Here is a 21,913-nt window from a genome sequence, read left to right on the forward strand (position 1 = left end):
TTAGAATAGAATTTGTAGAATAAATATATGTGTTATAGAATAGACGAAGAATTTTAAGGATTTGAAATTGTTCAAAATTTTTGTATTTTAGTTTTGATGTAAATATTTAAATATTGCTAAAAATTAATAAATAGATATTTGATGATGATTTTGCACGATATAATCAGAAAGATAAACTTCAACAATTAAGGGCGAATGAGAGGATATAGCGTTGTTATGTTAATATGCGTGGTAATAAAAGAAGTAAATTTCTTCAAATTACTATAACTTTATATATATTTCATTGAAATAACAATATCTCTATATATATACTTCTAAATTTGTTATTTTAATCGAATAAAGTAATAATTTGAAGAAATTCACTTCTTTTATCATCCCACACGCGTACCAACAATAAAAGACACAACGTGTAACACAACGAATTGTTACATTCTTGTTGTTCACCAACGTTATAAACAATGATCGATCATTTGTGTTAGGGTTGATTTATACTGGCCGTAATTTGTTAACTTATGCCGTAATCTTGACCAATCACAGTCGAATGAGAGGGGAATAATTGATTATAATTGGTCAACATATTACGGCATAAATTAACAGATTACGGCCAGTATAATCCAACCCTTACATATGTAATGTCGCTTGTTGAAAAACTCCCATTTAATACTAACCAATTACATTTACTCATGATATAACAAAGAAAAAGGTGTGTTTTTGCCACAGCCAATATTTTAGTAAAAAATAAAATGGCGTCCATTAGGAACACATAAAGGTTACATCCAACAAGCAATCGCGATACTGTAAACATTTACAGTGGAATGAAATATCCAAGTTATATGTGTTGCGCGGAAAAATTATGGAAAAGGAACGTATGACGAGCGCCGATTAGCAGAAAGTGATCGACGCCGCGAGCTGTCATTCTAGTTCTGAGCATTTTGATCGTGGATTGTCATAATTTACCTGCTAAAATTATGAAATATTTCATTAAATATAGATCTAAAATTAATTGTCCGAAAGAACGTCCGCGACGAAAAATGTTTAGTAGCAAAACAATGGCAATGCATTCTGTAATCAAATAATTTATTTTTATAATCTATATATTTTATATGTTTATAAACTTTATATATTTATAATCTGTGTTTTTATGTTTTATTAATAAAATAATTTAATTATTAACGAGTAAATGGAAAGGGTTTCTTAATTTATTATTTTATCATATTCAAATTATGCTGCGCTTGGTAGGAAATTTCAACAGCAACGAGATTGGTCGCGCCATATTCTTTCTTAGCCAATGAGAGTGACGACATCTTTGGCCAGACTCCCTCTGTGCACGTGCTTTGCTTATGAGTTCGCTAATGGTTCCGACGAACCATTCAACCGTGACGTTGTGACGGTCGTGTTTCGGTTCGGCGGGTGCTTTCCATGGTATATTTTTGAAAGTGTTGCCGACTTTGACTGTGCATTGCGTCACACAGATGCGTGTCTGCGGATGAGCTCGTCTCGATTGTTCGTCATTTTGCACTTTTCGACGACTAGGGCTCTTATGACGCGCGTTATTGCGACGTGACGACGCCGTAGACGCAGGCGCCCGGAAACCGGTCGAGCTACGCCATTTTCGCGGGCATTGCATCACCCGTTCGTTTTCATATTCTTGTACGGGTTACTTTAAAAGACGTGATCTGGCCGTATCGACCTCCTATTTCATTGCTTGGAGGCGGGAACCATTATTTAAGGAAAAAGAAGAAGAGCTTTGCTTGTGTGGTGTGCTACCAGTTGCGCCAGGCCGCCGACAGATGGCGCTACCGTCGAGTGCTGCGAGCGGGTTGAAAATCGCATCACTGGTTGAACCTAAATTAACGAACACATCGCCAAATTTCGGTAAACCGCCCGATAAACAGAATGAGGTTAGCATGTATAAATTAATATGTACAAAGTTATAGATGTTAAAATAAACATATATGATAAAGGTACATGAAATCATATATTCCCTCTCTTATATATTTGTTGAGTTAAATAATTTTATGTAAAATTGAATTATATAAAATAATATCTACTCTATTATTAAAAGATTAATAAAATGTCTTTTTTTTTTCTATGGTTGAACTAATGTATACTTTTGGAACATAAAATGAAGTATGTATGTAGGAAATATATAATACCTTTAATGGTCTAGTTAGATCTTAGGCGCTTGTATAATTTCATGAATATATATACTATAAGTCAATTTACCTCACGATATTAGTGGAGTAGTTTATTTGTGTTTCAAAAACGAAAAATTATTTTAGCACATAGTTTGAGAACTACATGTAGTATTTATTCACAAGGAATTATACAAGCACTTGAAATCTAGATTGTTAAAGGCCTTACCTATTATGCCTTAAGTTCATTCTACAATGGGTAGTAGCAGTAGTGGATTAAGGAGTAGGCGTAGAAATCGACCAATGATAGTTAATTCTATTAAGAAAGTGAATTTCAGTCTAATGCAGGAATAAAATAATAGATTTGTTATTTGTTAATTACATTTTATATTAATAGAAGCAGGTACAATAAGTTTTAAGTCTAACATGTTAAATAAGATTTTTTCTGAAAATATGATATTATTAATGTTTAATATTTTTATTATTTTTGTTTAAATGTATGAATTTTTATGTCAAGGTATTTGGAAACAACCTGTACTTATGTTGTTAGAGAAATTATAAAATTTAATAGGCACATTCAAGCGACTAGCCTACTTTATGAATAAGTAAACATAATTGATTGTTATTTATAGATACAATCAATCATATTTAATCACCTGGCAAGCATACCTAGCCACTTTGCTGTCTTAAGCCTGCGGCACACGGTGCTTGTTTTCCTGCTGGATTGCTAGCTGGATTAGAATCTTGCCACCGTATTGGCTGTGGTGCTGAAAGTGCCAGTATCGTGGCCAATCCGATGACAAAAATCTGACCTAGCTAGCAATCCAGCAGGAAAACAAGCATCGTGTGCCGCTGGCTTTAAACTTGTTCAATGTTTGTTGTAAGAAAAATATCTTGATAAAGTCTTTTTACAGCAAAACATTACATTAATCAATTTTACTATTTGTTTCAGCTATTAAAATCTCTAGGTATCCCTCATATTGATTCCTTTAATTATATGCTGGAGGATGGTCTTTTTCATAGTTTAAAGGATTGTACACCCGTATATTTAACTCTTACTAATGGTGATGAGGTAGTTCTTTGGATGGATGATGTACATATCTATAAGCCTACTATTCCTTCTAGTATAATTGGTGTGAAAACATGTAAAATATATCCAACAGAATGTCGACAAAGAGGTTCTACTTACAAGGGTAAAATGATAGCGAGACTTGGATGGTCTATCAATGGTAAAGAGCAAGAACCTCTTGAAAAGGATTTAGGAGAAGTTCCAATCATGGTTAAGGTAAAGTTAAATATAATTTTCTTATACTATTGTTATTATCTTCTGTACACTTATTATTTTATTTGGTTACATATTTTTATTTATATCAAATCACAATTCCTTTTTTACAAAAATACATAATATTTTTTAGTCTAATCGATGTAACTTGAATAATATGAGTCCTGAAGAATTAGTCGCTCATGGTGAACATGAACAAGAATGGGGTGGATACTTCATAATCAAAGGTTTAGAACGACTTGTACGTATGTTAATAATGACAAGACGAAACTATCCCATTGCTGTTAAGAGACCAACTTGGAAACGTTATGGTGACCATTTCAGCGAGATGGGTATTCTTTTGCGAAGTGTTCGGGAGGACAATTCTTCAATTGTATGTATCTGAATGGAATTTTTTACATATATTATATTTTGTTTTCTTAACATGTTATATATTATCAGTGTGTGTCTCTTTACAGAACAATACACTGCACTATGTGACAGATGGTTCTGCAAAACTTGCATTTACATATAAGAAAGCTACGTATTTTGTGCCATTAATACTGATATTAAAATGTCTGATAGACGTAACTGATTTATATATTTATAAAGCATTAATTGCTGGATGTGAGGATGATCTTTATTACAAGAATAGCATCATAAATATGTTACGTGCGGTGCACGAAGAAGATCTACACTGGCACAAACAATGTAAAGCTTATATAGGAAAGATGTTTAAAGTCAAATTCTCTGAATTACCTACAGATGCAACTGATGTAGATGTTTGTGATTATATCATTAAGTGAGTTTGAATCTCATTAATTTTCCTAATTTATATTATATGTATAATTTTCAATATTATATATCATTACATTTTATCATATAGATATTGTATCGCTATTCATCTTGATGAATCTATTGATAAATTCCATTTACTTGTATTTATGACTAAAAAACTGTTTGCTTTTGCAAATAACAAATGCGCCGTTGAAGGTGCGGATGCTGTGATGATGCAAGAGTGTTTATTGGGTGGACATTTGTATTTGCAAGTTCTCAAAGAAAAATTATATTCGTGGCTAGTAGGACTCAAACATTATATTCTCAAACGTGACAAGAGTGCTGGTAATAGATATGCCTTAAGTGTGCGTAAGTATTTTATTTGTAATATTAGCGTTGTAAAAAAAATTAAACCAAATACATTTTTCACTCATTAAGAAAAATATATTTAGAGGAAATGTTGAAGGTTATTAAATTTCGAAGCAACATTGACTCACAAATGGAGTATTTTTTATCTACTGGAAGTGTAAGGTCATCTAGTGGTTTAGGACTTATGCAAACCACTGGTTTTACGATTGTTGTGGAAAATATCAATAGAATGCGTTATATGAGTCATTTTCGTTCAATACATAGAGGCGCGTTCTTCCAAGAAATGAGGACTACTGAAGCTAGACAGTTGTTGCCTGATGCATGGGGTAATTATTATACAAACCTTGATGTAATTTTACAATAATAAATATAAAGATATTATAAAGATTATAAAGAAAATAGTTCTGAAATAAATAGTACAAATAATTTATAATATTTGTAATTATACAGTGTCCCAAATCTACGAAATCTTGTGAGCAAGTAGAGTAGACTGAATTAAAAAGTATTGTACTGTTGCAAAAATTGCAGAATGGTAGAAAGCTTTTTGACTCAGTCCGATCTACCTGTTCATTAGAGGTGATTCCATAGATCTCGTATATACCCTGTACATATCGCAGCTATTAAGATTTTTATAATATATATTAATCTATAGGATATATTTGTCCGATTCATACACCGGATGGTACTCCATGCGGATTACTTAATCATTTGACAATGAATTGTATCATCACAAAACATGCAGATCCAAAATTAAAAGCCATGATACCTGCAGTATTAGTAGATCTCGGAATGATTCCGTTATCTATCGCGGACGATTGGAAAAATTCGTATAACGTAATGTTAGATGGAAAATTGATTGGATTGATTGAGGACAAAATTATTAATAAAGTAGTACACAAGTTGAGATTACTTAAGATAAAGGGCCGAGAAGTGAGTTATAAATATAATGCTTTTTGTGTTTGATCTATAACAACTGTGTGTATGGTATCTGAAATATTTTTTCTTTAGATACCGTCAACATTGGAGATTGCACTTGTACTGAAGAAAAATGTTCCAGCTCAGTATCCAGGGTTATTTTTATTTACTAATGCAGCTAGGATGATGAGACCAGTGATAAATTTAGCTACGCAGAAGATTGAACTTATAGGAACATTTGAGCAAATTTATTTGGAGATTTGTGTGAACCCTCAAGAAGCATATGATGGAGTAAAATCATATATTTGTTCTCTGAATTCTTGAATAAGAATGTTTTTTTTTTACTTTTTTTTGAATGAGATTTATTTCAAAGAAAACAAATCTCATTACTTTTTTGCAGTAAATCTTATTCTAAAAGTGTGAAATCTCACTTAAAAAAATTAGTGAAAATCTGCCATTTAAGAATGCTAATTTTTTACTCTTTTTCAATAGTGGCAGTATTTTAATTCTTTTGAAGTGAGATTTCACTCCAAGAAATTTAAAGAATGTATACACACAAAGTATAAATAGTATAAAAACACAAAATATAAAAATAAGTTTATACTTTTGTGAGATTTAATCTCTAATTAATGTGATAATTTTATTTTTTTTTACTAGTTAACAACTCATCAAGAAATAAGCCAGACAACAATTTTTAGTAATTTAGCTAATCTCATTCCTTTGCCAGATTGTAACCAAAGTCCAAGAAATATGTACCAATGTCAGGTAAATCTGTATATATTGAAATAATTATAATATTTCAACATTTACTGTCCATATTTGCAAATATGAATGCCACTTACATTTGAAAGATATTAAAAATAATATAATTGTAAAAAATTAAAACTTTTGATTTGCATCTAAATCTTACAGATTGTCAATACATTATATAATAATACAATGATTGAAATATCAATTTTTTATTCATTTCACAGATGGGTAAACAAACAATGGCTACACCGTGCCATAATTGGCAACAGCAATCACAGACGAAAATGTACAGGTTGCAAACGCCTGCCACACCACTCTTTAGGCCGGTACATTACGATAATATTAACATGGATGATTTTGCGATGGGTACTAATGCGATAATTGCCGTTATTTCATACACGGTGATCTTACATTTTGTTATTTAATACTTCGTTTCTAATATTCATGATTCTATCTAGAGATTTCAAAAATAAGAGATTAGATACCATATATTTGGTCCGTCATATTTTTTTCAGGACCTACTTAATATGGAATAATTGAGATAAGTGTTATGTATAAGATAACATAAGATATCCTTTTATTTTGTGTATTTATTTCGGGGAATGGAAATAACTAGTTATCTGTAAGTAATGCCGTTACTTTCGTTATCGTTACTCTGCTGTAATAACAACGATTTAGCAATGACTTGGAATTTTTTTGTGATTGTAACGATAACATCAGGGTATCGATCATGAAACTTTTTCCCTAGGATGGAAAATGAAAAGTGAAAAATTTCTCCATTAACTACAATGGTAAAAATTTTCACTTTTCATTTTTCATTCTAGGAAAAAAGTTTCATGATTGATACCCAGAGTTGGAAAGACACTTGATCGTTACTTTCAACGAATTGGAAAAGTCACTCGTTAATGAAAAAATTAACTCATTTGTAACTCGTTACAAATTATTTATTACGAGTAATGAATAACGCTACTCGTTACAAATTACCTTTTTTAGTAAGAATAAATGCGTAATGATTCAAGTTATTTTTTAAATTAAAGTGATTTTCCCAACCTTAATACCATTTTAACACTTAGTCATTATTATAATCATAAAAATTGTAACGTTATTAGCAAATTGTTATTATAAAAAGTAACTCTTCCATTTCCTGATTTATTTTAGTTTATCTTAAGCGGGTCCTGCAAAATATGGACGGACCAATCAGAAGTTGTTTAAACAGCATCCGATCTCTTGAAAAGCTCTAATTTTGTCTATAATTTATTATTTCTTGATTCTACATTGATAATTACATTGATGTGTAGGGATATGATATGGAAGATGCAATGGTTATCAACAAGTCTGCATATGAACGTGGTTTTGGACATGGAACGATTTATAAGTCTGAGTTTGTCGATTTGAATGATAAAAAGAGTTATTTTGCCCGTGATCCAGAGAGACCTGATCTTGAGAAAACAATAGATATTGATGGTTTACCTAGACTACGTATTATTATTAAAGAAGGAGATGCATATTATTCGTAAGTATCTCTTGTAGCTTCAATATTATCAAGTTGTGGTCTCTATTCTAAAATCTCATGCATTTGACAGTTATTACGATGCTGATAATGCCAAGTATGTAATTGGAAAATATAGAAGTACGGAAAACGCTTATGTCGACAATATAAAGCTGTGTGGTACATTAAACAATCAAGATCCGCGAAGAGTGTGCATTACATTCCGTATTCCTGTTGGTACAATTATAATACATACGAGTATATAAGTAATGTATACATACGCGCAGATATATAATTATAAAACATATTTTTGAATATTTGTATTTTATTCAAATTTTTAGAGAAATCCCACCGTTGGAGATAAATTTGCGTCAAGAGCGGGACAGAAAGGAATCCTCTCACGACTATATCCTGTCGAGGATTTACCGTTTACAGAGACTGGAATGATCCCCGATATTATATTCAATCCGCATGGTTTCCCAAGTCGTATGACAATAGGTGAGCTAGAAAATTAATTTTATTAGAATAATATAATGATGAATTGTGGTTTTCAATTTGATCTGTCCTTAACATAAGTATTCAGATAGGTAATATTAAAAATTAATTTTCTTATAAGAAATTACTAAAAAAAATACGTAATTTAGATATAATTTCAGTGTTAACAGTTTTACAATAAAGCGATAACCATTATTTTCGTAGCTATGATGATCGAAGTGATGGCAGGAAAATCAGCGGCTGTACATGGATTGGTTCACGATGCTACGCCGTTTAGGTTTGACGAAGAGAACACGGCTGTGGACTACTTTGGAAAATTATTAGAACTGGGTGGTTACAATTATTATGGAACTGAAAGAATGTATTCAGGCATTTATGGATGTGAGATGAACGCTAGCATATTTTTTGGCATTGTGCATTATCAAAGATTACGACACATGGTCTCTGATAAGTGGCAGGTAATTAATTTATGTTGACATTTTATAAGAATAAGATTTTTCATAATAATAAATAAGAAACGAGATCGACATATGAATAAATATTAACTAAGAAACATCAACTACAGTTAAAGTTATACTTTGAAGTAATAATTCTATTTCGAAAGTAATCGACGTGTATACATCTAAAGTAAATATATTTAATATAAATTATATATAAAATTATTATTTCAATATATCCAACTTTGAACGTTATAGTTGATGCTTGTTATTTAGAGGATTTTTTATGTTTATTTTATGTTTCTTTTTGTGTATTTACACTTTGATTGCCATTCTTATTTGGCTGGTTTAGTTTTGTCTTGTTTTTTTTTTTACATATTTTAAATATAGCGTAATGATAAGCGACTTTATTTTTTTTTTTAATTATAACAGGAATAGGCTAAACATATTTTATTTTCAGGTAAGAAGTACCGGACCGATTGATATGTTAACGAGGCAACCTATTAAAGGTCGTCGACGCGGTGGCGGTATTCGATTTGGAGAGATGGAGCGAGATGCTTTGATTTCTCATGGTTGCTCATATCTTCTTCAAGATCGTCTCTTTCATTGCTCTGATAAAATAACGGTAAGCAACAAGATATAATTTTTTTTTATTATATTCTTCCCTTTTTTTAAATATGTCGTATAGACTGATTAAGCATTATGGTATCTATACATAATTTGATCATATATCAGATCTGATTATTTGATCACAAATATCTGATTAAAATAAATATTTATTTGCAGACTTTAGCATGTCATAAGTGCGGTTCTTTACTTGGACCAGAAATAACAGTGACAAATAGAAGTGATGATAACGATAAAAGATGTCGTCTATGTGGTGAAGAAGATACCGTAGATGAAATTGAAGTACCTTATATCTTTAAATTTCTTTTAATACAATTAGCGTCCTGCAATATAAACATTAAATTGAAATTTAGACGGGTATAAATAATTGCGAGACATGCCTGTGTGAAATGTGCGTGTATATATAATATTACGTATAGTTTTTCTCAACAAAATAAAATTTTATTTTTCTTTTTCTAAAATACCAGAGAACAAATTCTATTCATAAAGCTAAGATATTATATAACAAAGTTTATTACACCGACTTGTATATACTTTATATTCGCGATGTAAAATATCTGTATATACACATAATTCTATCATGTTGCAAAAATTAATTTGCACAAAGGAAAAGTGAACTTTGCAATATATCTTTTTTTTTACAATATTACAGTATAGAAGGGAATGTATATATCTTGAGTTTGATATAATTTACAATAAGCGGATGATAAATTATATTACGTGAATTATAATACTCTTGAAACTTTCTTGAAATCAGAAAATTTGTGTAAATTGCACAAATATTCAAGCTTTTGCTGGTACTTGTGCTCCAGGCTTGTTGGTAGGTGCTCCAGATGCACCTGTCTGTTCCTTCTCTAATTGTTTTCCAAGATACTCCCTAGAAAATAAAGACAAATTTGAGAAATATTTACGAAATTATAATTACATTAAAAAATAGGACTTCTGAGTAGTTGCTGCCACTATGTTGGAATCATAAACGAGAAATGACACGTTTATTCATGTTGCGTGTCATTTTTAAATGAAAACAATTGGATAAATCAAAACGAGTTTTATCACTTTAAAACATTTATAAAAATGGACGAAAACTGTTCTTTCCTCCGTTGACAGTCAACAAATGATTGCAAAAGGCATGTAAAATAAACCTCTATACGTGTAGGAAAATGCACGGTTTAACGTTTATCGAAACAAGTGAAAAATACAAGTATGTTTTTACGTATGAAATTCCAAGATAATTGTAGTCTCTGTTGCCTGTTTTTAAGACTTTCATGAGACAAATCACATTTTCACAATTAAGCCTATAAGGAAGTGGCATACAAAAGAAAATTTCGTTGTCAAAACATCACTTTTCACGCCTGTTAGAGTTGAGCTTTTTATCGTAGTGAGACGTTGTAATATCAGTATCATACAAACAATTGGATTATGTCGGGGGGGGGTTCGCGATTACATTTTTTTACCAATCAGAAAAACCTGCTGACCTGCAGCTTTTTGGTCAGAAGACGCGAACGTAGACGTAATTTGCAATCGCTAGTGTGATACCGACACATACACCAGTACGAGCTCATGTATGTGCTCCTTTTTGGATTGAGCATGATATAAAGCCAAGAGTATTGTATCGTGTTAGACTATTGCGCATTCCCACCACTTTTGTGGCTTACGTCATACATGTAGAGTTAGAATAAATCGATTACGATTCAATGACATAAGTTTTTCGACTGTTAAGTAAAATAGTTAATCACTTTATTATTGTTCAAATTTGCTGCTCAATATAATGTAAGCTTGGTTCCTGATTGACGCTTTCAGAAGTATAGGCAAAAGCATACTCTTGTTTTTATATCATTGTACGCGCGTGCGTACATTGTGTCCGATTTCGCCAGACTGCAGACTGATTCGGTGTCGCCCCTATCAATGTGGAGTTCTTGATCGAGTACTTAGGAGCTTTAAGATATTATGTGTACATGAAATAATAAAAGATAAGTAAATTTTTTTTTTAATTTTAAAACTTACCAATTATGTACCATAAGTTTTTGTACTGCAAGAAGAGCCTCGTATCTAACATTAGGATCTTCATGTCCAAGAAGTTGCATTACGCGCTGTTTTCCGCCAAGTTGTTCAATTATGCTAAAAAGAACGAAATAATATTTTAACAAATGGTAATTGTAAATAGAATTTAATACGGCATTTTTATAGATTTTGACATACTGCTTGCCACGTGGATAATGGCGTACATATTCACCGATGTCGAAACTAGCTACGCTAAGAACAAGTGGGTCTTTACTAGTTTCTAATAGGTGGACTAGAATCCGTAAGAGTTCGTAATTCTTTTCGTTAAGACGGCTAGCATTCTCGCGCCAGAATTTGCCCGATTTGTGAACAGGAGACCATTCTAAACGACCAGATTTTACTTCTGTCGAATATTCATCGAATGAACTTAGATCCTGTACGGATGCTTGCAGTTTGTCATTGAGGAACTCAATATCATCAGTGATGTCCTCGTCGTCAAACTTTCGTTGGCATAATATCGAAAGCTGTTTCAATACTTTGCATTGTACCATAGCGATGCAATGTTCCTTAGCAACTTGTCCATCTTCTACTTTTTCAATCAAATTCTGTTAATATAAAAAATATCAATTATGAGATAATTATTATTTTATTCTACAACACATTCCAACTTACCCTAAACACTGCAAGTATAATACGTGTTACTTTTTCTTTGACTGAATCACTGAGTATATCAGCGAGAATGGGTATTACATTGAATCTGCGATATAACATGTAAGACAACATTATAATAATAGTGAAAATATGATCTACTCTAGAATATCTTTAGTAAAACTGGAAACAAAGAACATGCTACTCACTTATTCATCTTTTCTGCCAAAAGAGGATTGAAAGTAAGTACCCACAAACAAAAAATAAGCTGATATTGTACTTGGAAGTTTACTCTGCCAGATAGAACACTGAGGAGGGTTGAAATTCCATCGACAGACACAAATGCAAAGCGATATTCGTCTATACGAAGCATCATTTGTAGACATCGTGCCACTGATTGAATGTACTCGTTGTTCTAAATGAAATAAAAATAATATGTATATTGTATATATTATTAATAATATATACACTCTATATATAGATTTTTCTTTATAAAAATATAAAGATAAGAAAGAAACAAAGACAGTGAATTTTGCTTTAATTTAAAAGATAAGCATTTATTAAACACGTTGCTACATGCAAAAGTACGATGGTAAAATAATTTGATCCACAAAAAGGAAAGAAAGATTAATGCCCATTTCCACTAATGTAGATTAACTTTAATCTCGGTTCAATTTGCTCTTCGTCTTTTTCTAGTTCTAAAAATTAGAAAAAGATGAACAGTAAGTTAAACCGAGATTAAAGTTAATCTACATTGGTGGAAACGGGCATTAACATTTATCGAGAAAAACAAAGTAGATTTTATAAGTTTCAAAATTGGTTTAAGGTTTTAAGGAATTCGCATGTGTAAACGTAACATTCACATAAAATAGGCTCTTATAAAGCACAAATCATGCATATCTGTACTTTACTTAAATATCAAACTTTCATCAATTCTAAACGTAAAAGATTTATAAGAGATAATTTTTATATACGAAACATCATTAAATAATCCGATGAATTATTAGGAGCTTATTTATTGGCAGTATGTGATTTAAAAAACTTCACAATTTGTTTAGAATAATAAGCAAGTATACAATATTAAATATTTCAACAAATATTAGTGGCTTATTTGTTGATAAAATGTAATTTAAAAAACATACTTCGTGTTAATTCGTTTAGAATAATAAGTAATACTACTGTGATTAGTCGTTAAAAAACCAACCGGGTTGAACAATTCGTGCAGTTCATTGGCCTCCTTGGCCTGCTCCACAGCATCTTGTTCTAGTCCCGCATGCAAGTCTGTATAATCCTGAAGAGCATCGAACTATAAAACCCCATCTCTTATTTCGTATCTATTACAAATTCTACTGTAATTTAAAATACTCATATTTGAAGCTTCAGCGCGGGAAGTAAAAGTATCTAGTTGTCAGTTGCAGAATAATTTATTGTTTTATTTGGTTAGTTATGCTTATATTTAATTTACGACTATTATGAATTTTCCACACACAAACCTTTATGTAAATTCCAATAATCTCCAAATTGCCACAATCCATCGGATTAGTATGTTATAAATGAGATATTTAATTAAAAAATATTTATTTTTTTATGAAACATAAATTGTATAAAATTTTAAATCGGTGTTAGTATCGCAAAAAAGCATTAAATTCTTAACAAAGTTGCTAAATATCATTTTCATTAAATATAAATATGAGAGATGCATGATTATTTTTACAGAAATTGTCAAACGTAAGATACCTCAATTAGTAAATAGACATTGCATGCAGTTAATAAGGTTTTCGATTATATAATAGATAGACAATAATAGATAAAATATATATAGACAATAATAGATAAAATAACTAACACTACATTAGTCCTTAAACATAGACTATATGGCTGTAAAACAAATATATACATTATTCAATATATAAAAAAATTAAATCATTTAAAAAGAATTAATATTATAGATGTAGATAGCAAAACTAACATATTTGTATTTTCAATTGAAAAATAAAAATATATTTTATAAGTTAAATCCAAATGATTTATATTAGAGCATTAGAGAGTACAATTTTAAATAATATTTATATTTCTATATTATAAATATAAAATATATATCATCAGTTCAACCGTATTATGTGCGTGTGGGTGTAGGCATGTGCATGTGTGTGGCCGTAGAATGTGCGTGCGTGCGCGTGTGTGTGGTTAAACTGATTATTATAAATTATTGATATTTTGAAAGAAAAATATTTATAAAATAAGTGATCCATCTTATTACATTACAATTCCAATTTCTTGACATATGCAATATACGTACAATAATCTGTTAAACTTACGCTAAGTTTCAACTGATCCTTAAGCCATGTTAAATAAAACTGAAGATCAGTTTTCTCCATGAGATCGTGACTCCAGCAAGCCAACTTAGCTATAATACGCGATGTCATATTCATTATAAAGCCATCTTGCCTGTTCAACAAATTAAGGAATGGCCCCCAAACAGATTCTCGTTTGCGCGTAGAGTGTTCGCGAAAGATTTCCACGCGACTGCGATCCTCCTATAAATATAACAACTTCTATTAATAAATGGGAATATCTTTTATCGAAAATATGAAAATGATAGGGGAGAATGTCCTAAATCGGACCGTGTTCCAAATCGGATCTTTCTAATTTAAATAAATACGGTTAAGCAGATTTGCGTTCTATTTATAATGTAATACTTATAAGACACCGAACATATGATAGCAGTTTGACAGTACTTTATCATAATGTTCATAGAATAGATGCAAATACGTATTTTCGACTATCATACAATTTAAAAAAAAAAAAATCCTTGTAAATCATTATATAAAAAATGTTAAAAATTTGAACGGTAATTAAAATAATTAGAGTGTAGCATTTAAAAATATCAAGAGTTTTGTGATTATTTTTGCGGTTTATTGTAAAATTTGTTCCAATAGTTTGAAAGAACCCGTGTTCAAATCAGACCTCTCTTTGAGTGTCCACACGCACGCACGCAAATAGGATTTATACAAAAAACACAATAAAGACGAGTAAGCCAGCTAATTCATCGAGGAAAGAAGGCCACAACCTGGTCACAGTATAAAGTAAGTACAGTAGTTTCACTCCATGTCGGTACCTTTGATCTATGTGTCCTACAGTCAGCCATGTTGTTGATTGTGCGAGGCCTTTGTTTACACTGCACACTTCGACACCATAGTGACACACAATGACACAGTATCCATACGTGATATCGACGCCATGATGACAGTGATGCGATTCGCGCACCCATAAATTTTGGAGAGTGAAACTACTGTACTTACCTATACTGTGACCTGGTTGTAGTACTGGTGATCGACTGACCAGATCTGGTCTAAGGGACACTAAATCAATAAAATATCATGTGTTATCAGACTCAGATTAATAGAATATTTTATTGATTTTAATTCTAATAATATAAACTGTATTTTTATCTTTGAGTCTTAAATTGTTCGTTTTTACTTAATATTAATAAAAATTAATTAAAATATTTTAAAATTCTATCTAAAAGTTCATAAAAACTCATGATTTCAAATCGGACTGAAAAAATGCATTTTTACATTTTTCATTATAGTTCGATACAGGTAAAAGATATGTCAAAATGGTCTAAAGTAAAAATGAAAGAAATTAAATGATCTTTCGAACGGCATCATTGATTTTATAATCGGACTTTATTTATGCCTTATAGGGAACAAAACCTGTAAATAGGTCCGATTTAGACTACTCTCCCCTATATATAATAAAAATAGAATTTTATTTAATTTAATAAGTTAAACAATCAGAGTTGGTATTATCTTACCCCAAAAATCCAGTTTTTTTTTTGGTTTTATTAGAATTGTAGAAAAATAAATGATTTTAATCAGAAATTAATAAAAAAATATTTGTAAATATTTAATGAATATATCAGGAAAGACGCGGTAGTGTCTCGACCATGTTAAAAAAATTACTAGTTAATTTAAAAGTTAGTTTAAAAGATTAATAATAGATACTACAAGTCTCTTATCTCGAGCCACCAAAGTCCATTTTTCGGGGGTGCATAACTACTAAAATATAAAAAATTTTGAATCGAACGTTATATGTCCTGAAAGGCGGCATCGCCACGAGTAATTTGAGCCAAAAAATTTAAAATCGATCAAGCCATTCTGGACATACAAGCGGTCGAAAAGTGATGATTCTAATGAAAAATTAAGAAACTCTTTCTTTGTCTGTCTGTCTGTCTGTATGTCCGTCCGTCCGAAATTATGACTTTTTAACATCCCCTCTCTTTCACTCACCCTCCACCATCTTCGACCCCCACCGCACCCCCTCCCATCGCCCCTCTTTCGTTATATAATATTTTTAAACTATATTTTTTATATATTTGTACTCTAAAAAGTAAATGATATTCAAAAAAAATTGTATCATAAAAATGAAAAGTTCAAGCCATGTTAAAAAAAAGATACACAAATATTTAAACCTTTTTATCTATTAACAATACATATATTACCATGAAAAGTAACAGATATATTATTAATTAAAGGTGCCAGTTCAAAGTGAACATACATAAACCGTATATAACTTTCGGTCGATTTTCGAATCGCCTCCGCCTTCCGCTGTCACCTTCACTGCCCCGCGCGCAGATCAAATGCTCGAGCGGCTTTTGGACCGCGTGCGGTGAGGTGAGGGGGACAGCGGAAGACGGAGGCGATTAGAAAATCCGCCAAAAGTTACATACACTTTAAGTATATTCACTTTAAACTGGCACCTTTAATTAATTTTGAACATGGCTTGAACTTTTCATTTTTATGTATATACTGAATAAACTAAACTGATAATTTAATATTTTTTTGTCTCATAGAAGTGTTTTTTTATATCTGAAATTAATACTTTTATGAAATATTCTCTTATATAATTAATTATCTCATATAATCAATTTTATTTGAATATGTAATTAAATAATAATTAATACAATATAAACTAAATATAATAAGTAAATAATATCAATGAATTTTATAAAAAATTCCAAAAAGATAAAAACTAATAAAATCCAATAAAATTCTACTGAATTAGGCTTTTTTTTTTAATATTGAAATGTTTTCCAATCCTGAAAATAATAATATATATAGCTATACCTGTAACATATCATCAATCATTGTGAGAATATATTGAATTGTCTGATCCTTTGAAACATGACCAAGCAAATTGAGGAACGTTTTAGCTGCCTGGTGTGGATTTTCTTTCAGCTTGTTTTCTCTAGTTTTAGCATCGCTTGAGTCAAAGGCTGCTATAAAATCATAATCTTCTTTTGATATCATTTGTGATCTGTAAACATCAAATGTTTTAAAATGTTCCAACACTTCTTGCATAGATAATTCTATAGCTTGCTAGTATCCTTAAATTTATTAAATTTAAATATTATCAAGTTACCAATATATCCTAAAATTCTTAAACTGGGCTTGTCAGACATAATTTAACGCATATATAATTACTTACTGAAAATACGATTGCCAATTAATTCGTTGATTTCTAATATCAGCAGCTTGTTGCTGGAGCACACTTGTAGCTGCCAGCATATCTGCAAAATCACATAAATTGTTACTTAAATGTTAAGCATAAAATATAAGACTTAGTAAAATAAATTTTGAGTAAATAAGATACAAGAGCTAGCGTGTGCAATAAGAATAATATAATTGTTAGTCATAAAAATAAATCGTATCGTTTTGGGAGGGGCAATATTATACTGATAATTTTCCTCTTTACATAACAATCATAATTACCGATTTTCTCATCCGGCAATGCCGGAATCATTTGTTTGATACTGTTTGCACGGTCCACCATGATTACTGTCGAGATTTCACGTTGATTAAAAAAATAATTTCACGGAAAGCCAAGTACTTAATACCTTCTCTTTGTCCTCCTTGCCTTCTTCAGCTGTTCGATCACAAGACCACACGAATACCAACCTGACTTAACAAAAAAATTATCTCGACATCGAGATACGAGTATATTTAGGAGTTTTGTTCGTGCAGTGTATTTTTGATTGGCTCCATTTCAGCGATGTGCAACCATTGGTCTGTTTTCTGTTTTTGTACTAGACCTCTCTTTCTCACTTTCAACAAATATCCAACTGTGGGAACACACTCTACTGTCCACACATTCCTCTGTCTAGAGTCCTAGATATCAGAGAAGCGCAACCGGTTTAAGTCAGTATCGCAAAATTACTAAGAAAAGTATTAAAAATGGCGTCGTTTGCAGACGAAATATGAAATCCACCAATCGTCTATTAGTCAGCCATTTTTAATACCACTGAATGAATGTCATGATTGGCTGACAGTCAGCTAATCAGAACGCGGAACATCGGTTGCGCTTCTCTGATATCTAGGACTCTACCTCTGTCTACATGGAAAAGTAACCAAGCGCATGCGCATGTGGTCAGAGAGCATGATGAAGAAGGCCTATAATGCCTAGTTCACACTAGGCGCAATTAGAAGATATCAGAGAAGCGCAACCGATGTTCCGCGTCCTGATTAGCTGACTGTCAGTCAATCATGACATTCATTCAGTGGTATTAAAAATGGCTGACTAATAGACGATTGGTGGATTTCATATTTCGTCTGCAAACGACGCCATTTTTATTACTTTTCTTAGTAATTTTGCGATACTGACTTAAGTCGGTTGCGCTTCTCTGATATCTAGGACTCTACGGTGCTGAAAGTGCCAATATCACGGCCAATCCGATGGCAAAAATCTGATCTAGCTTCTCTTTGATATATCTTTCTCTCTCACGCTTATCTTGGATACACATTTTGAAGGAAGGGCTGTAGGCTGTAGGCAATGCGCACTGATGCGCACTCTATGTATGTTTTAAGGCTGTGCAGTGTGCATCCTCTGCCTTTCTTTCCTCGAGGTTCTTCCTGTCACCTTATTGTTCTTTCAAATTCGTTTTTTGATGGCATCCCCTGAGTCGAAATCGCCTGAACAATCCGAGAAAAACCGTAAATACGATCGCCAGTTGAGGTAAACACCAACTATGTGTTAGAGGTTACGATTAACAACTTTAACGACTTTGATTAACTTACCTTTCTGACTTTTTAATAGAGAATTTTAACTCACTGTTTTTATTTTCTTCTTAAAAGTTTGTTTTTCTCTTATGTAAGATATTATAAGATATTTTTGATTATTATGACATTTGATTATTATCTGATCTTTGCTTCTGGCAGATTATGGGGCGATCATGGTCAAGCATCTTTAGAAACTGCTCATGTCTGTGTCATAAATGCCACTGGACTTGGCACGGAGGTACTGAAATCACTTGTGCTTCCAGGTATAGGAGCGTTCACCATAGTCGATGGCAAAAAAATCACTGAGGAGGATATTGGGACTAAGTATATATATACTGTCTTACAAAGCAGGATCTCAAAATGTAGCTTGATGCAACACATTAAATGAATTTGGCTTAGTTTTTTTCTAGAAACTGATACTGTTGGGAAATCTAGAGCACAAGTAGCTACTCAAATGCTTTTGGAAATGAATCCAGATGTGACTGGTGATTATATCGATGAAGAGCCTGAACAAATTTTATCTAACAGCCCAGACTTTTTTAACAGCTTCACCGTAGTTGTGGCGACTGCACTGACTGAAAAGTAAGAGTAGCAATTGCAGATTATAATCTATAATAAAACTGTATGAACATATTTTTTAAGTATTTCTAATGTTAGAACAAACATAATAAATGTATTCTTGGGAATATTTTCAGAACATTGATTCTTCTGTCGAAAAGACTTTGGGAACTAAATATTCCTTTAATAATATGTAAGAGCCTAGGCTTTGTTGCATATATGCGGATTCAAGTTAAGGAGCACACAGTTGTAGAAACTCATCCAGATAATGAAACACTAGATTTACGTTTAGACAGGCCATTCGATAGCTTGAAAAAGCACATAGATTCCATTAATCTAGATGAAATGAGCTTCAAAGATCATTGCCATGTACCATATTTAATTATTTTATACAAATATTTAGAAAAATGGATTTTGGAGCATGGTACTTTACCAAAAACTTACAAAGAGAAACAGCAGCTCAAAGACGTGATAAAGAGTGGCATAAGGCGTGATGAACACGATTCATCTAATAGTGAAGAAAATTTTGAAGAAGCTATGAACTCTGTAAATAAATGTTTAAGAGTGAGCGATATTCCTGATAGTGTTATAAATATTTTAAATGATGATCGTTGCGTCAATTTAACAGCGAAGGTATCGCGATGAAATATTCTCTATATTATTTATATATGATTCATGTACCATTTGAAAATTGATTGGTATATTTTAGAGCAGCTCTTTCTGGATTATTGCAAAAGCGGTGCGTGATTTTGTCGATAATGAAGGGAAAGGACTACTACCACTTAAGGGTAACCTGCCTGACATGACTGCGGACACTGAAAAATACATTGCACTCCAACAAATGTATAATATTGATCCTGAAATGACAGTTTAATGATGCACGAAAAAGTATATTAGTCTTCTATATCAATACAAATAAGTGTTTCATTAGTAAGTTTATTATCAAAAATATAACAAATATATATTTAAAATTTTATGAACAGGTTATATAATTATATTCACCGCTTTAATTAATATATTTACAATAATGATTTTAAAAACATTTAAACTTTTGTTTAATTAACATTAATGTACTCTAGGGTTAAGTAAGGTAAAGTTACAATACTTTTTCGTGCATTATTTTTCAATCTGTTGTTACAAATCAATTGTATATGATATCCAATCTATTTTAGTTACCATAAACAAGCAACAGCAGATGTGGAAGCTGTATGGAGACGCACTTTACAATTATTACGACAATTGGGAAGATCGTCAGATTCAATTTTAGAAAAAGATGTTAAACTATTTTGTAGACACGTTGCTAACATTCACGTAGAAAAAGGAAGCTGTATTGCAGACGAGTACGATCCTAAAGTTTTTGATACCAATATAATAGGTAATTGTCTCTTAAAAAATATAAAATTATAATTTATAATTATTAAACAAGTTATATTTTTATATGTATAATAATAAAAAGTATTTGAATTATAACTATAATTATAATATGATAAGAAAATATAATTATAACTTTTTAGATAATTTTTTCTTGTAATTAGTAACTGCTAATATGTACTACTCTTATGGTGTGTTTCCACCGAGTGCATTATGCGTTGCGTCGTAAAAGAAAGAATGAAAGAAGTTAGTATATAACTCCTCGTTCTCTCGACGATGCGTCGCGTGACGTGCTCAGTGGAAACGTGGTCTTAACTAATTCATAATTTACAGTTCAAAATTTAGAGAATCCAGAGAGTATGATGATTTATTACGTCATGCTTCGGGGAGTTGATAAATTCCAGACAGAATATAATTCGTATCCCGGCGAATTTGATGATCAAGTAGAACCCGATATCGTAAAGTTGAAAGTACTATCTTTTTTATATGCATGATGTAATTATTGTGTTATAATTGTTCTACAATCACATCATATTACAGACATGCCTCACAAAGCTATTGAGCGAATGGGGATGTGGTCCATTAGCCAAAGACGATTACGTGCACGAGCTTTGCCGATTCGGTGGCGCGGAATTGCACTCTGTTTCGGCATATTTAGGTGCGCTTGCAGCGCATGAAACCATCAAACTCATCACGAACCAGTATAAACCTGTTCATAATACCTTCATCTACGATGCCGTCACATCGAACTCTGGAACGTTCTTCTTTTAAAATCGTGAACTGTTTAATGTGAAAAGAAAAATCTATGCTATTAAAGTGATAATACAATCGTATAGCTTATATATTAATTCTTTATGATTCTTTGATTGTTTCGAATTAAGACGAATAATTTCTTTGCTATTATTAATGTTTTCTTCTTTGTTTATTATTCCTATCATTTTCTTTACTATTTGCATCATTTTCCATTCTAAAATAGAGGTTTTGCATGTAAAGAGGAATGTTGAAAAAAAAAAAATATATAA

At 31.5% G+C, this 21,913-nt stretch overlaps 3 protein-coding genes across 6 annotated transcripts; 2 read left to right on the forward strand and 1 right to left on the reverse strand.

The window, feature by feature from the left end:
- The first annotated feature begins 1,473 nt into the window (after positions 1-1,473).
- Positions 1,474-9,769, forward strand: RpI135 (RNA polymerase I subunit Rpl135). Its single transcript, XM_018536946.1, has 16 exons — positions 1,474-1,901; positions 3,088-3,420; positions 3,551-3,790; positions 3,876-4,198; positions 4,283-4,542; positions 4,626-4,868; positions 5,195-5,472; positions 5,551-5,748; positions 6,115-6,222; positions 6,432-6,608; positions 7,506-7,720; positions 7,791-7,929; positions 8,038-8,194; positions 8,396-8,649; positions 9,089-9,253; positions 9,415-9,769. The coding sequence occupies exons 1-16, from the start codon at positions 1,791-1,793 to the stop codon at positions 9,616-9,618; spliced, it is 3,405 nt and encodes a 1,134-aa protein (XP_018392448.1). The 5' UTR covers positions 1,474-1,790; the 3' UTR covers positions 9,619-9,769.
- Positions 9,506-17,827, reverse strand: VhaSFD (V-type proton ATPase subunit VhaSFD). 4 transcript variants are annotated; one of them, XR_001940652.1, is made up of 11 exons: positions 17,679-17,827; positions 17,395-17,476; positions 17,034-17,223; positions 14,223-14,441; positions 13,109-13,210; positions 12,114-12,319; positions 11,929-12,013; positions 11,455-11,861; positions 11,260-11,373; positions 9,976-10,132; positions 9,506-9,578 (listed from the first exon to the last, which is right to left on the reverse strand). XR_001940652.1 is itself a non-coding variant. In XM_018536947.1 (11 exons), the coding sequence occupies exons 2-11, from the start codon at positions 17,737-17,739 to the stop codon at positions 10,039-10,041; spliced, it is 1,560 nt and encodes a 519-aa protein (XP_018392449.1). In that variant the 5' UTR covers positions 17,740-17,744; positions 17,804-17,818; the 3' UTR covers positions 9,935-10,038. The 4 variants fall into 4 exon arrangements, 3 of the variants coding, with proteins under 3 accessions (XP_018392449.1, XP_018392451.1, XP_018392452.1); XM_018536947.1 differs by lacking the exon at positions 9,506-9,578 and having other exon boundaries at positions 9,935-10,132; positions 17,679-17,744; positions 17,804-17,818; XM_018536949.1 differs by lacking the exon at positions 9,506-9,578 and having other exon boundaries at positions 9,935-10,132; positions 13,109-13,195.
- A 925-nt stretch (positions 17,828-18,752) lies between these two features.
- APP-BP1 (Nedd8-activating enzyme E1 regulatory subunit APP-BP1) lies at positions 18,753-21,690 on the forward strand. Its single transcript, XM_018536919.1, has 8 exons — positions 18,753-18,918; positions 19,122-19,286; positions 19,362-19,544; positions 19,658-20,153; positions 20,230-20,363; positions 20,693-20,895; positions 21,225-21,361; positions 21,432-21,690. Exons 1-8 carry the CDS (start codon positions 18,851-18,853, stop codon positions 21,660-21,662), a joined length of 1,617 nt encoding a protein of 538 aa, XP_018392421.1. The 5' UTR covers positions 18,753-18,850; the 3' UTR covers positions 21,663-21,690.
- The last annotated feature ends 223 nt before the right edge of the window (positions 21,691-21,913 follow it).

The sequence above is a fragment of the Cyphomyrmex costatus genome, unplaced genomic scaffold (assembly GCF_001594065.2).
Source record: "Cyphomyrmex costatus isolate MS0001 unplaced genomic scaffold, Ccosl1.0 scaffold162, whole genome shotgun sequence".
NCBI lineage: Eukaryota > Metazoa > Arthropoda > Insecta > Hymenoptera > Formicidae > Cyphomyrmex > Cyphomyrmex costatus.

Excerpts from the sequence above, each read along its gene's own strand:
- RpI135 (XM_018536946.1), top strand. The coding sequence starts at position 1,791 with ATGGCGCTACCGTCGAGTGCTGCGAGCGGGTTGAAAATCGCATCACTG. Across the intron at positions 5,749-6,114 it reads CTCAAGAAGCATATGATGGA|TTAACAACTCATCAAGAAAT; the intron begins GTAAAATCATAT and ends TTTTTTTACTAG. Across the intron at positions 7,930-8,037 it reads GCATTACATTCCGTATTCCT|AGAAATCCCACCGTTGGAGA; the intron begins GTTGGTACAATT and ends TCAAATTTTTAG.
- VhaSFD (XM_018536947.1), bottom strand. The coding sequence starts at position 17,739 with ATGGTGGACCGTGCAAACAGTATCAAACAAATGATTCCGGCATTGCCG. Across the intron at positions 13,211-14,222 it reads AGGATCAGTTGAAACTTAGC|TTCGATGCTCTTCAGGATTA; the intron begins GTAAGTTTAACA and ends GGGGTTTTATAG. Across the intron at positions 12,014-12,113 it reads TTGGCAGAAAAGATGAATAA|ATTCAATGTAATACCCATTC; the intron begins GTGAGTAGCATG and ends GTTATATCGCAG.
- APP-BP1 (XM_018536919.1), top strand. The coding sequence starts at position 18,851 with ATGGCATCCCCTGAGTCGAAATCGCCTGAACAATCCGAGAAAAACCGT. Across the intron at positions 19,545-19,657 it reads GCGACTGCACTGACTGAAAA|AACATTGATTCTTCTGTCGA; the intron begins GTAAGAGTAGCA and ends GAATATTTTCAG. Across the intron at positions 20,364-20,692 it reads TACATTGCACTCCAACAAAT|TTACCATAAACAAGCAACAG; the intron begins GTATAATATTGA and ends AATCTATTTTAG.